We start from the raw sequence: 16,673 nt of genomic DNA, 5'->3' as shown, positions 1-16,673 counted from the left end.
AAGTTTTGACATGCTCTGACGTTTGTGTTTTTTTTCAGTGTCTTAAAAGATAATTTTTGAAAATTATATATTTATTTTTTGTTAAATATTAAGAGTTTAGAATTGAATTTCTTTTGTTAAATATTAACATTTAAAATTTTATATATATTTGTTGTTAAATAGTTAGGTTTTTTTATTATTTAATGTCTCATTATGTATTCATTTCATATATTTTAAAATATTTTATTTAGTTTTATTTATTTTCTATTTGTTTGTTTTATTAAATTATTTTATTTATTAAATGTTTATTTGATTAGTTTTTTTATTTTATTTAAAAAAATATATATATATTTTTTTTTTATGTATTTGTTTGTTTTTTTTGTTTAATTCTAACAGATTTTTTAAATTAACTTTTAAGTTATATTATGTAGTTTTATTTATTTAAAATTCAGGTTTTTGTTTTTCTTATTTTATTAAATTCTAATTTAGTACATTTTAATTTACTTTTGTGCTATTTTTATTTAATTTCAGTCAAATTTATTTGGTTAGTTATTTATTTTAAGCACTTTTTTGGTCAATCTAAAAGTGACCAAAGATGACACATCTTACACTCACGGGAGTCTCCAAAAATTTGCCCACACACAAAGGAGCCACACTCAATCACACACAAGCCCGTTTGTTGGTATTAAAAGCTTGCGTGTTATTTTTACCCTCAGCTGAAGCGATGCCAGTCTAAAATTAATCCTTTTTTAACTACCGGCTGGCAGATATTGAGATGTCTGCGGCGAGTTTTGTTGTGTTGCACGTCAAACCTGCCAAGAAGCTCGATTTGTTTGCATTCTATTTTTGTCTGCGTTTTGACGGTATAATCAATGCTATCGCGCTCTGTGTGCTCTCTTGCAGATAGTGCTACGTATCCTCTAAGAGGAAGTGATGTCACGACACCACCACCGATTTGAGAGAGACTACCGAGGCCCCTGGGACCGTCGCGAGCGCGCCAGTGGCCTTCACAATGGCGTGGGAAACAGCACCTGCTCCTCTGCGCCCCCTGTGGCAAATGGCAACAACCGGCCAGGACTCCTCCCGCTCCCGGTCATCCCGTCCCTGCTTCCCACCCCCGTGACCATCGCCGTGACGTCAGCCAGCAACGACCTCGCCGCCAAGCGCTCAGGAGCCGTCGCATCCGCCACGGCACCTGTCGTAAAGGTAGAAGCCGCGAAATCCGCATCCAAATCACTCCAATGCATTTCCATTTTGCTCATGCTGCCAGATTGCTTCATTTGCTCCCGCTCTTCTTCTCCTCGCTAATTTTCTCTTTCATTATGCAAATGAGAAACTCTGAGCAATGGGTCGAATTAAGCCCAAGCCCGTGGCTCTGTCGAGTCTGTTGTGGGCACGAAATAAAAGGCGTCAGCTTGCTATTTGAGTCGAGATGAATGCCATTCTGGAGAATTAGTTCAAGGAACGAGAAAAGCACGAACTGTTGTTTCACTCTTCGTGCCGTTTAATCAGATTAGCTTCTGTTTCACTTTGATTTCATGCATAAAGACAGTTTACCAGCTACTTGCCATGCGGCTTTCGCAGCCCACGCTCTTATAAGGCCATGATTGACGTGAACTTTGTTCCAGACCCGCAAAACGTACACATTTTGAAGGTATTGTTCACTTGAGGTCTCGTTAGTGGCTAGCAGGAGGTGTTTGTATGTTAGTGTTGCGACTCACCGGAGGTGCGTGGGGTCATTTTCGGGGTAATTTCTCTTGGTTTGAATCAGTTGAGTCTCCCAGCAGAAGGGCTTGCCAGCTTTTCTCTACCTCGCTCGAAACCCACTTCAGGGAGCGATATAGCCTCAAAATCTTGGCATCTCCAACTACAGCTACTGTCATCTCACATCGGCGCTTTTTGTTTCAACTTTTGTGCTTGAGTGAATTCCGTGGGACTTCTGTGGCCGGAAAGCTTTGTGAGTATCAAACCAAATGCTTTAGCTTTATGCGGATTGTATTAACACTAACCCTGTGGGCGAACGCCAGCAGTTGGACGCTGACTGCTGAGTTCTGCTTTGACTTTGACGTGTCCCTCTGATGCATGTTTTAGTATAGTGAAAAACAACTTTTTAATCTATAAATAGTCTTTTGTAAAAGCAGCTAGCTGCACTACAAGTTACTACACTTTAAAATCAACTTTTTTCAAAGTTGTAAATAAGATTATTGCAGTATGCTTCACAAGGAAATACTTACTAGCAAGTGTTTCATACACCATTGTTTGTGTACAATATAAATTTTTTAGATTTTAAAGTTTATTCAGATTAGTGTTTCTCTGACTTAAACTATGAGGGTTTTTTGAATGAATCATAATTATTATGACAGCATTGGAATTACATTAAGTACAATTGTGGTAAAATTGAAAACAGCAGTGTTATGAGAAAATGAGACTTTTTGAATCAGTGAGTCATTCCTTTTGGAACTGATTCATATACATGAAGTGTCTGAATGAACTGATTCATATACATGAAGTGTCTGAATGAACTGATTCATATACATGAAGTGTCTGAATGAACTGATTCACTGAAATGCAGCTCTTTTTCATTCATTTCTAGAAATCAGAGGTAGCATTTACACTAAATACATCGAAAGATTGTTGTAAAACAGCAGTGTTTAACTGTAAAAGAGACTTCTTGAATCAGTGAATCATTACTTTTTGAACTGATTCATTTACATGAACTGTCTGAATGAATTGTTTTGCTAATATGTAGCGCTTTCATTCATTCTAGAAACCATTGCTAAAAAGTTTAGAAATATTTGGAAAATACTTAAACATTGTTTTAAATCATGATAAATGAAATTAAGTGAGCTTTCTTGTCATTCCGCTGTATGTGGAGAGTATTACAGTTTCTAATTTTAATTAAATGTGTTGCTCTTTGTAATTATTTGTGAAATTTGCTAGTAATTTCTAAGTGAAAAGTGTTCCAGAGTAAATCATACACCAGTTTAGAAACCACAGCTAAAAAAAGTTTAGAAATACTGTGAAAATACATATCATAATTGTACATAATTGTGACTACATCATGACAAATTAAATCAAGACAAGTGAGCTTCATTGTCATTCCACTATACTGTATGTAGAGACATGTAAAGAAGTTTCTGAAGTTTTCTGAAAATAACTGTGGAAATACTTCAACTTTATAAATGTTTTAGACACTTCTACATCATGACAAAATAAGTAGTTTCAGAAAAGTTCTAGAAATAACTTTGAAAGTCCTAACTTTGTCCTAACTCCTGATGAGTTCAAGTCTAGTAATGACTTGTGTTTTTTTTTTCATCTTAACGTCCGTAGTTTGGTGAATAAAATGGACTTAATAAGAATATGGGCTGATTCAACAAACTTATTATGTTCTCTCGGAAACATGGTTAAATAAGTCAGTCTTGGGCTCCATGATACACATCGAGGGATATAATGTTTTTAGATCGGACCGCACAAAAAAAGGTGGTGGAATTGCAGTCTAAGTTAAGCTGCACTTGTATTCTCTCCATCAGCAAACCAAAATGTTTTTGAACTTTTGGCAATCAATTTTTTTTTTGAAACAGTCCTGATATCATCGTTGTCGGATGTTATCGTCCACCTTCGGCTTCAAGTGAAGCTATCACTTCACTTACGGATCTCAGAGATGATTTTTACTCAGGGTCTTAAACTGGGACTGGTTTTCACATATATCTGATCCTTTCAAAAGTATTTGTGACTCTTTTTGTTTGGAGCAATTGAGAAATTTACCCACATGGTTAAACCACAAAGATCCAACTAAATCCACGTACTTGATGTTGTTTTAACTAATAGGTTAGTAGCAGTAGGTGTTTTTTGTAACGATGTTAGCGATCATTGTCCTGTGGTTTGTGTGAGAAACTGTAGGATTCCAAAGGGTAAATCTCGTTTTATTTTGAAACGACACTTTAAATATTTTAATGAGCAAGCTTTTTTGCAAGATATTTATAATAGTGATTTATACAGTGTCTCACAGATACCTGATGTTGATTTAGCCTGGGGGTATTTTAAAAGTACTTTCTTGACTATATGTGATAAACATGCACCTTTTAAAAGATTTAGAGTGAGAAATAAACTTAATCCCTGGTTTACTTAGTCCATATCTTCACTTATAAAAACAAGAGATGCTGCATGGGCTAAAGCAAAGAAAACTAATAATCACATGGACTGGATTAATTACAGAACAATAAGGAACAATTGTACAAAATTTGTAAAAAGCTCTAAATGTGATTATTATTTTAAAATTATAAATGAGAATATTAAATATCTGTCTAATTTTTAGAAATTGACCAAATCAGTTTCTGGTCAAAAAACCTCTACCAAGCTACCTGATTATTTGAAATTAAATGAGAGTATAATTAAAGATAAAGAGAATATTGTAAATACTTTTAACAGCCATTTTATTTCGGTGGGATTAATCCACAATTTTAGTAATTTAAGGGAACAAGAAAATGTGGAAGTTACTTCGTTATACTACTCAGTTGTTCAGTTTTATTCCCATTCTAGCTACACAAGTTCATAAAGTTCTATCAAGGTGGTGACCCATCAATTTTGGATAACTGTCTGCCAATTTGTAGGTTGTCTGTGTTGGCAAAAGTATTTGAATCTTTTGTTAATGATCGAGTGAAGCAGTTCTTACCTGAAAATAAAGTTTTAAACTAATTTCAATCAGGCTTTAGATCAGGTCATAGTACTATTACAGCAGCTATGCTGCTTACTAATGATATTGTTAAATGCTTGGATAGTAAATAACATTGTGCAGCATTATTTGTAGATCTCTCTAAAGCATTTGACTCTGTAGATCATAAACTTTTATTGCAGAGGCTAATTTGTATAGGTTTTAGTGAAATGGCTCTAAATTTACACATTTACACATTTACACATTTAGTCATTTGGCAGACGCTTTTATCCAAAGCGACTTACAATTGGGGAATACAAAAAGCGATTCATCTTGAAGAGGCAGTCAGACAGAGGAAGTGTTCGTAACACCAAGTCTCAGTCATTGTTCAAAGTAGGTGGAGAGAAAGATAGAGGGAAAGTTTTTTTTTTGAGCCTCTCTGTGATGGTACCACAAGGCGTCGCTCACTAGCAGATCTCAAACTTCTGGAGGGGATGTAGGTTCGTAATAGTGAGTGGAAGTAGGAGGGTGCAGAGCCTGTGGTAGATCTGTACGCAAGCATCAGTGACTTGAACTGGATGCGAGCTGCCACTGGTAGCCAGTGCAAGGAGATGAAGAGTGGTGTAACATGCGCTCTTTTGGGCTCGTTGAAGATCAGTCGTGCCGCTGCATTCTGAATCATTTGTAGAGGTTTGATTGCGTTTGATGGCAGACCAGCCAGAAGAGCATTGCAGTAGTCCAGTCTAGAAACAACCAGGGCCTGGACAAGAATTTGCGCAGCATGCTCTGTCAGAAAGGGCCTGATCTTTCTGATGTTGTGTAGTGCAAACCTGCAGGAACGAGCAGTCTTTGCAATGTGCTCTTTGAAGGTCAGCTGGTCATCAAAGATTACACCAAGATTTCTGACCGAAGTTGATGTGGTAATCATTGATGAGCCGAACTGAATCGTGAAGTCATGCCGTAGAGTCGGAGTGGCAGGGAAGACCAGAAGTTTAAATTGGTTCAATAATTATTTGTCAGAAAGAACTGTGTGTTTCAGTTGAAAATTTTATTTCAACTGAACTAAAAATGATAAAAGGTGTTCCACAGGGTTCTATTTTAGCACCAGCTTCTATTTAAATTAATGATATTGTTTGTGGGATAGCCTCAGCTAGAGTTCATTTATATGCTGACGACACAATTATTTACACAGTAGCACATTCGGTGAATCAAGCATAGAGCTCTTGCAAGAATCTTTTCAGTTACTGCAACTGTCATTGTCCAACTTAAAATAGGTTTTAAACTCAAATAAAACTAAATGCATTGCCGCACTGAAACAGATCATTCTATTTGAACTTTACAAGGAGAATCTATTGAAAGAGTAAATTGTTACAAATACTTGTGTATATGGTTGGATGACAAACTGGGATTTTATGTACATATTGAAAAACTTGAGTGTTCTTTTTCGCTTAAAGAAATGTTTTCCTTTTGAAGCAAGAAAGAGAATTATACAAAGTTGTTTCCTCTCAGTGCTCGATTATGGTGATGTGATTTATAAGCATGCAGGTTTATCTTCACTTAAAAAGTTGGACAATGTATGCCATGCTGCTTTACGTTTTGTGACGAGTGCTTCTTCATGCACTCATCATTGTATATTTTATGAATTGGTGGGATTGTCCTCTTTGTTTCAAAGAAGGGAAGTGCATATGCTGTTGTTTATCGCTAAGGCATTGTTAGGTAAATTACCAATGTATATCTGCAGTCTTTTATCCTTTTACACTAGTAATTACAGCATTAGATCTTCAGCTAAACATCTTTTAAATGTTCCAAGAGTATATTCAGAGCTCGGCAAAACGGCCTTCTCTATTTTTGCTCCCTTGTTATGGAACGAGTTGCAGAGGGTTATTATGCTGGAAATACTCCCCTCTTTAAATTAAAAAAAAAAAACTTTTATGGTCAACTCTAAAGGAAACATGTACTTGTTATGAGTAAATTCTTTTTTTTTTTCTTTTTGTGTTATGTATTTGTAATCACCTAAATGTAGGGCAAAATATTTGTTTGTTTTATGTGTTTGTAATTGTTTTATTGTGAAACTTTTTGTGCTGCCATTTTGGCCAGGACTCCCTGGATGAAGAGATTTTGCATCTCAATGGGACTATCCTGGTAAAATAAAGGATCAATAAATCAATAAATAAAAATAGCTATAATGTCAAATAATTTCATAATAACCGTACCTTCTCACAGCTACAGCTAGAGCTGTTATTCAGGTTCATGTAACCAATAGCATTTTAGTTCAGATTGGCATTTTTTGAAGATATAATGAAAGACATTTATTACATAATATTTCCATTTCAAATAAATTATGTTCTTTTGAACATTCTATTTATCAAAGAATCCTGAAAAAATGTTATCACAATTTATGAAGCAGTACAACCAATTTCTATTTTAAATAAACATTTTCAAACCTTCCTATTCATCGAAGAATCCTGGAAAAAAATAAAAATCCACAAAAACATTTCTACAACTGTTTTCAATACTGATACACTCTTTAAAATAAAGGTGCTTCACGATTCCATAGAAGAACCTTTTTGTCTAAATGGTTCCATAAAGAACCTTTAACATCTGAAGAACCTTTCTGTTTCACTAAAGGTTTTTTTTGTGGCGAAAGAAGGTTCTTCAGATTATAAAAAGATAAGAAAGAGATTGTTCTTTGACTGAATGGTTCTTTGTGGAACCAGAAAAGGTTCTTCTATGGCATCGATGTGAAGAACATTTTAAGCACCTTTATTTTTAAAAGAGTAGTAATAATAAATGTTTATTTTGCAGCAAAACATCATAGAATGATTTCTGAAGGATCATGTGACACTGAAGACTGGAGTAAAGATGCTGAAAATTCAGCTCACAGAAATAAATTTAATTAAAATAAAACAGAAATAGAAAACAGTTATTTTAGATTCTAATATTATTTCACAACATTACTGTTTTTGGATCAAAAAAGGCATCTTTGGTGAGCTTTTAAAAAGTAGTGTATGTGGAAGATTGCTTTCACAACATTTTTGTGTTAGTTGTTGTGCTAGCATTCTTCAAAAATGTCTTCAACTTCTGTTTTCCACTGAAAAATAGCAGCAAACAGGTTTAGAACGACATGGGAGCGAGTAAATAATGACAGAACTTCTCTTTTAAGTTAGCAGCATTGCTACTTTTAGTTAGTTAGTCTCCAGCACTGGAGCACTGGAGGGAATGTGTTTACCTCAGCTTTCTTTAATTATTGCCTGAAGGAAACTCATCAGAACACAGTAGAGTCTCGAGGGACCGACACTTTCTCTGTCATCTGTCATCAAAGTCTCCATGTTGTTCTGCCCACGGTCCAGCTCATAGATGCTATTCAGATAAATATAAAAGCAAAAGTGACAGACAGACATGAGAAGGAAAGAGAAGGTTTTATCTAGCGTCTTTCGTCTTTCCTTGCTTATGACATGGATGTCTAATAAGGCTAATTGTTTGTGTGTGTGTGTAGTTAATGACTCTGAATGCTGCGTATTTATCTGTAAACGTGTTTGTTTTGAACCTTGACAGGTATGAGGCGTGTGATTGAGTTTGTGTGGCTGATTTACAGTATGTTTGTGAGTCTGTTTTTGTGTGCAAGACAGATCGGCATCTAATTAGCGAGATGGAGAGGGACCCTCGCGTCGGCTCACACGTCTTTTTGTGACAAACTCTACACAGCGAACAATAAATAACACGGCTACTGTAACTTTAAGAGGCCCATCTGCTGGAGCTGTCAGTCATGACTAACGACACTTCAGAACCAACAAACGACTCTTAATTGAACTAGAGGTGTGGCAGCTTATTTACTCGCCGCCTCTTGTAATTAATTTTGTTTGTAATGCCTTTGTTTATTTATTTATTCCCCCGAGCTGCAAATCCACAGCCGCTGACAGAGACATTTTTTCATAATTCCAGGACTCAGGAATGCTTGAGAAAGTTTTATTATAGTCTATTTAGAGCAGTGGTTCTCAACCAAGGGGCCATAAGGAAGCCTCAGAAAACTTTTAAGGGGCAAGATGACTTAAAGGTGGGGTATGTAATTTTTCAAAAGCACTTTAGAAAACTGACTCGGGACCGAGTACCAAAACAAACTTGTAGCCAATCAGCAGTAAGGGGCGTGTCTACTCATGATGTAGAGGAGAGATCGCTCAGTGAACAGCCGAGCGACATAAAGATAGAGATGGCGGATAAAAAACGATCTGCTTTTGAAGAAATATCGTAGTATCGTGCTACAGCGCACATTATGTCAAATACAGTTCTGGCGCCTCTGTCGCTATATACTGTACAACACGACATGCAGCAGTAGAGTATGGACTAGTTTGCTTGTGCACAAATGCACGCTCAACGATTTCTGTGTGGGTGTCGCTAACAAACGATTGAATGCTGAGTGACGAGATGTTGTGGCGGCTCTCAGTGCATCTGCTTCTGAATGTCCCGTAGTTTCTGTGATGAAGCCATTTTAAAGATGCTGACCAGTGAAATGCTGCAGAAACGATGCAGGCTGTCAATTATGGGTGCGACACAGAGAGTGAGAGATGAAACACTGGAGTTTAAATCAGGGGTTCCTAAACTTTTCCATTCCACGACCCACCTAGACAAGCATAATCTATTTCACGACCCACCAAAATATTTGAGATAAAAAACAATTGACATTACTTTTAGCTTAATCTTAATTAAAAGATTAATATGGCAGAAATGAAGTATTTAAGAAAAATAACCGTTTTATTTTATAGTAGGCTAAAACTGTAAAATTTCACTAATATTTAAGTTTTAATTTCTTTGTTTACAGACGTTAAAATATGAAACATTTCCATAAAAACTCAACACAGCTCACTCTGGTGAACTGTAATCCACTGCGAGTGTTGTTAAACTCATCGTGGGGTTCAGCGCAGAAAATGCAGCCCGATCTCACGCCAATTCGTACACGTATGAGTGAGGAATTTGCCACCTCGTAAAATACTTACGAATTGGTCGTGAGATTGCGTTGGAAAATGCATTCATGATCCGTGTGTGTGGGGGGGGGGAGCGGAGAACAACCCAATACGTTTTATAGCAAAGCATAAGAAACGAAGCAGATCGAAAACAGTTTGGAGATTCAAATAATTGTGAAATAGGTCAAAATAATAAACATATGTGTCTCATTTTAAATAAATACTAAAAACCAGAAGTCAGAAATTTACTTTTGCAATGGTTAAATAAATGTTCAGCAATATCCTCAAAAGATTTTCTAACTTTGGCACATTTTTTCTCTATATAGAGATGATATGGCAAGGAAATAATATGAAATTTCGTAAATTTTTCTTATGTGGAAATGTTTAAATCCTGTAGTATTACAACCCGTACATGTGAAATACTTTTTACTGACTGTTTCTTTATTGGTAGGTAGCCAAATGCATATGAAGGAATGAAAACAGCACCGAGTTCAAACAGACGATAGAAATGAATGAACATAGCCTACGTGGAAAAGTTTTCGTAAAATTTGAATTTTCCTGTGTATGCAATCTCATGCAGAATACAGCGCATTGAAGTGAGCTAGTTTCTTCTCATTAATAATGCGGACCGATCAAGCCTTTTAATAATGACGTCGCTCGGAGACCCTTGCTGTTATTACAACTCGTTCGCGCCCACGCTTCAAAACACGCAACTCATGTTTTAAATCGCGGACTGAGACTGTGTGAGTGTGTGTGTCATTGAAATGCAAATTTAGCTGCAGCCAAGTAACTTTGTGCGACCCACCTTGTCCCACTCTGCGACCCACATGTAAATGTTATTATTTAAGGTCAAAAACACAGTAGAAGCAGTGATGTTGTAAAATATTATTACAATTTAAAGTATGTGTTTTCTATTAGAATATAATTGAATAATTCCTGTGATGCCAAGTTGAATTTTCAGCATCACTACTCCAGTCTTCAGTGTCACACGATCTTTCAGAATCAAAACCCACACATAAACACGTAGACTTCATATGATCTGTATCAATGTATGTTGATATCCTGCATACTGAAAATATGAAATACTATGATCTGATAGCCGAATGGATCAAATTGTATGCTTTCTCCCAGTTATGCTACGTTTCAAGACACATTACTTTGAGATTACCTGCAAGAGACCAACCATCGCACACAGCTTGAGTCTGTTTCCTACTCCATTATCAGTTAAATGCATGAATCACGGGTTAACCCAGGTCACCTTGAAGCGCTGGTCAGAGCCATTTGCACATCGCAAATTGATGAAAAGCAAGTGTTTTCTATTGGCAAAAGCAATTTTGTTCTCTTCTGGTGCATGACACACAGGCAGCTGTTTTTGCTGATTATGTTTGTTTACAGCGCAGCATTGTTGAATTCTTGATTCTGATTGGTTGACGGGGGTTGTTGATTAATTTTCTATTCTTCGTGACAGGTTTGTTGACGCCATTGCAGTTCTGTATCACTTTTCAATGTTTCTTCCTAAATAATAACAGTGGCTTCGGGCAGGATACTTGATCGGTGACGTCAGTAGGGATGAAAAAGCGAATAATGTCTTCAGATAAACATGTTTAATAGACATGTGCGTTTGATAACCGCAGATTAAGTGGAGTAATTGACTCTTCAATTCTTGAAATGCAATGTTCCGCCTTTAATTATTTCTTAAAAAACCTGTTTGTGCTTATATAACATTCATACACTAGACCCAAGAACTTATTGTACAGGACAAGATCCAATAGATTACTTTAGTATCCATGCAATATGCCATTTCTTTCCCTTAACAGAAGCACATGATTGGATTTAACCAGGGGATGTTATTATGAATTTTTCAGAAATCCAGTGGAAATGTTCAGCTGTGTGTGTGTAGTAATGCCCTTGCCGAGTGAAAATCCTCTCGGCTCTGATTAAAATGTTTATCTCTGTCTTCAAGGGATATCGGTCATGTTTTCATATGATGAAATGTCTTCATCTTTGTGTCCGTAAATATTGACCTTTCACAAAATCCTGATGAGGCAATTAATCATAAAGAACTATGGCTTCATATACAAAACACTAATGAAAGAGATATTTGAATATGAATTAATGGCCAAGAATTGGAATATAGTGGGGTTTTTGTGTGTGTGTGTATAACTTGTACTCTATTACATATATTCAGTATGTGTGTGTGTGTGTGTGTGTGTGTGTGTATATATATATATATATATATATATATATATATATATATATATATATATATATATATATTAGTATAAAAAAAATACTTTTTTTATTTTAGTATATAGATTTTTTGTTTTTAGTTCAATGGCATTGTTTTTTTATTTTACATTTGTCTTAAAAGGATAGTTCTTTCACTAGATAGATAGATAGATAGATAGATAGATAGATAGATAGATAGATAGATAGATAGATAGATAGATAGTCATCATGTATTCGCCCACCTTTTTTACATTTTTTTTTTAAACATCAAATTTACATGCAAATCCTTTTAATTGTATAAAAAAATATATATTTTTAAATATTTTATTCTACATTTTAATATATAGATATTTTGTGTTTTGTTCAGTGGCATAATTATTTTTTTTTTATTCATTTTTGTCTTAAAGGATAGTTCTTCCAAAATAAATAAATAAATCTGTCACCATGTATTCACCCACTTTTGCCATTTTTTTAAGCATGCAATTTACATGCAATGTTAATCAGAACTTCACTTTAATTGTCTAAATACTTTTTGGCATTGCTATATAGACTATTTGGCTTAACAAGCTTCTTCCAACTATACCTTTTCCAAAAACTTTTCATAACCTCCAAAAACTATGCTATGTTGCTTTTGCAAGCGCTGGCATTTTCTTCAGGAAATGCAAATGTAGTTTGTTTTGTAGTGCCATTTTGGAAAAGCACTTTTACATTTGCCTGTGCCAAATCCAATTGGCCACAACTGCTTTGGTGTTTCTATGGATTTAAAAACAAATTCGCTTTTGCCATTTCAGTGTTTTCTAATAGTTTTGCACCTATTTATCAGCAGCTTTGTTTGAAGGCTAGATCTCATAGCTGAATAAACGTGCATTTTTCACAACGTAAGTGAGGGAAAATTTACGCAGAATGATTTGAGGCACAATTCATATCAATGTGAGTGCCAAACTTCAAGGCTTTTGCTCTCCCTCAAACATTTCAAGGGTGTTGTGTACTACAGTGTGCATATTCAGAGAGAGAGATAAAGCCGACCCGCTACAAGTGTGAAGCAGAAAATGAATGAATGATGGAAACAAAGCGTCTCTGAGCCAAGGGCGGCTCAGCGGGGAGACGTGAACTTTGGTTGACTTGCAACCTTTACTCTAAAGTTGAACAGAAGTGTTGTCATTGAGATGATTTCATTCGAGAAATGTGTTGGAGAAGATTTCTTTATGATCCTTCAGAATTATGCAGATAAACTGCCAAATGTTTAACGCTAATTCCCAGCATAAGGTTTTGTAGAGGAATCACTCCAATGAAAATTGCACTAAGAGCTTAAAGTTCAACCAAAAATGAAAAGACTGTTGTAATTCGCTGTCAGTGTGTTGCTTTGTGGTGGTTGCTGTTACCATGCAATCACAATGAATGGGGAAATAAGATTTCAAGTGACTTGTGTCACAAAATACTTGTAATGTTTTGTGTGAGGAACAGACCAAAATAAAAGTTGTTAAAAGTAGTAGTGATGTCCAATCTGTGAATGAATCATTCTTTAGGGTTCGATCTTTTCCTGTTGATTCAGTTTACTGACTCAATGATCCAGTCAATGTGACTGGAGGTAAATATCAGTGAATACCGCTCTAGATTTTAGCCTGTTTCTTACAGAATTAAAGGTGCAATAGATGATTGTCTTCAGAAACATTTTTTATTATTCTGGTTGAAAGTCTCTTCACATCCTGATAGCAATCATTAAGTTAAGTGGTCTAAATGTATTTATCTGTATTTATATATTCTGTGGAACGTGTAGGACCAAGTAATGTCCGTCCAATTAAAACGCTCGGTCCGAGCATTTTAATTGGCTTTCCTACCTGCCTATCAACGTATGTATTTTCTTACCTCTGCGCACCCTGTTCACGCAGACAGGATATGTCATCAGCGCGTTCACGCACGCTGTGCAGATAGAACAAGAATGGCAGACAATCATCAACAACCCAATCTTCCTTCCTGGTATTGTAGTACTTTTGCTAACTGTTCTATAAAGTTTTCTCACCAGTGAATGACACATGATCTAGCCCAGCGGTTCCCAATTCCAGTCCTCACGCAAAAATAGTGGTATGGATCACTTTTTTAAGGTATTTTTTGGCAATTGGTTTTCTTTAAGCTTAAACCCCAGTTTGATATGGGAGGTGCCTCCTCAATGGATGAGGCTCGTGGCCAATTCATGGATGAATTCGAGCTCACCAATCAGGTAATTAATAACACAGCAGCTACCCTTCATTACCGAGACACGCTGAAGGTCAAAAAACACGTGGTCTTGGTGGTTTCTGCCTGCTTCAGTTACGTTCCTGTAAACACATTCAACAAGAAGCAAATGAGAAAGTGGAGATTCATGGTGTCCTGGCTTCTTCTGGGATTATACATCACTGGTTACAGATTGCGTTCATTTCCTCTTGATATTTACCGCTCGTTTATTTCTCTCAGGGGAGTGAGTAGAAAAAGTGACGACATGGCAGTGGAATTTGAATCATTAGTCCCCAGTGCTGTCATCTATCGCTCTATGCCATTTTAAATCTCATATGAAAAGAGCCGAAAAACCCAGCTCCTCTTCAGAAGTCATGAATATTAAATATTAATGGCTTCCTGCTTTTTAGTGTTCTGGCCTTGAATACTCAATTTACTATTTGTATGTTGATTATAAAGAAGCAGAAGGCATTTTTGAGGGTCAAAATATGTGTTGATCTTCTCAACATTTCTTCCGTGTTTTTAAATAGTTAATAACGCGGCACCTGAATGAAGCCGACCCTCTCGTCTAAGATTGTTAATAATAAGATCGGCGTTTTAACGGCTTTAACAACTACATCAGCCTTCCAAAAAATAAGATTTATTTCATGTTTCAGGCTAGCAAATGCCTTTTTTGCTGGATAAAATCACATTTTAATGGGAATTTTTCTAAATAGGCAAGTCGTGCAGACAAAATACAGCCAGTCTCATAAAATGATATTCGACTCAAGTTAGTGTTGTAGAGAATTACATGTGGTCAACTCTTATTTACCACGAAACTCTTCATTCATTTGGAAAATTGGTATGTATGAAAGACCGATTAGCTGTTCGCCCTGGTTGTTCCTTTCCGTGTTCTGCTTTACTAATTATACATGATCCAACCATCACGTGTGTTTTCTTCATTTAAAAGGAAATCCATGAATATGAATCCAATTTCGTGTCTGATCTTATAGAAGCTTTAGATTGGTTTGTTGCAGTTGTACTCTTGAAGCTATAATGCTAATGTAAACTCCTAACCGTGTGTGTCTGATAGTGTTACATCTTGAGTGTCTGGGATCTTTTATTGATGAGGTTCCTGTTTTGAAGACTTATATTTAAATACATATCTTTGTTCTGTTTCATTCATATATTCATAGAAAACCAGCTTGACGTTCTTCAAAATGTTTCTTTTCTTTATCAGAGCTGAATGGAGGAAAGAGGCCATTGTTCCTGAGACAATGAGAATTTGATGTGTTGAGGTCAAAATATGATTGAAAGAAAAAGAGTCTTTGTCAGTTGTACTTAACATACTTTATTCTATATGTACAATGAAGATAAAGCACAGAAATCGAACATTGAAGCCAGTTTTATGCAGGATATTTTCCAGACGAGTGCTATCTGCGCTAAACATTACTGTTTTTGTGTGCTGTATAAGTGGAGGGTTTTGGTGGGAATGTTTGGAGGTGTTTCCTCAGCAGGCCTCTGGAGACACAATGCTGTAAATGTACTGTACAGAATTTCCAAACCAATTACTTTCCCCGTGCCGTCTCCTGTCTTAAACATGAATTACAGGATCTGACTGTGCCTTGTGGGTTTGGATCCATGAGATGTCTTTCCACCATGTCTTTGTTCAAAGGCAGTTCCAAACGGCTCCGGTGCCTTTTCGGTCCAATCCCAAATTAATTTGTTTGATCTGTTGCCACATCAAAGACTTTTAAGACCAGTTGGCCAGTAATTGTACACAGCGGGCAGTGTATTTTCAAAAATATTTTCGAAATGTTGTGTGTGTATATATATATATATATGTAGTATATGTTATGTGAAAATACATATATATATATATTTTTTTTTTCAGTGTAAATTCAGTGAATACTGATTGTGATTAAATATACTATGTATGTTGCATATGATAACAAATATGGGGTGGAGGATGTGGATGAGACAGTGCTATTAAAATTATATTAATCTCATTACACATGTGAATTGGCAGCAGATGTAGATAAATGAATTTTCACTATTACATTAGGATGGTCATTAGTGCAATAGTATAATGCTTATTATTGTCATCAGAGTGTAGAACTTGATATTTATGATTGATTATTTCAGTGCTTTCTTGCTGTGTCTCCAGTTATTTTTATCCTTTGAAGTTACACACAAACAGGCTTCAACTCCGATGACATGACAACAGGAAACAAAATACGCCATTCTAATTGTGTTAACAGAATCTGTATTCTTTATTTCTGCAAATGAGCTCATGCCGAGTAGTGGGTGTACGGTAAATTTCACAGGTTAAATTTAGTAACAAGTGCTATATTCATTACCATGAATTTGTAATCTCAAATTTTACATACTTTATTTTTTAATTCAAGATCTTATTTTCCCTTTATACATCTGACTTTGAAGTGATATCTTTTTTTTCTGCTAAAATACTGTTTTGAATTCATTAATTTGAGCACTTTTTTCAAACTTCATAATACAATTAATTGTGATTTAACTGGCATATCATGTAAATAATGACTTTTTAATGTATTGACAGCAATAGTTGCACAATGACTGTGGGTTTGCTTCCTTTCATTCTTGAGCACGAATGAGGTCAGACTCACAATCTGCGTTCCAACTCATCCCAA

General features: G+C 35.8%; 1 protein-coding gene across 1 annotated transcript in view; it reads left to right on the top strand.

Moving 5' to 3' along the window:
- Positions 1–16,673, top strand: part of LOC306880345 (kelch-like protein 29) — a 265,920-nt gene that overhangs the window by 91,014 nt on the left and 158,233 nt on the right. Inside the window, exon 3 of the mRNA XM_079433828.1 lies at positions 883–1,185. Coding sequence (XP_079289954.1) covers positions 913–1,185 — 273 coding nt within the window. The 5' untranslated portion in view covers positions 883–912. The remainder of the gene's footprint in view (positions 1–882; positions 1,186–16,673) is intronic.

This window comes from Barbus barbus (assembly GCF_936440315.1).
Source record: "Barbus barbus genome assembly, chromosome: 14".
NCBI lineage: Eukaryota > Metazoa > Chordata > Actinopteri > Cypriniformes > Cyprinidae > Barbus > Barbus barbus.
The sequence above is the reverse complement of the archived record's forward strand: the minus strand, read 5'-3'. Positions and strand labels throughout refer to the sequence as shown.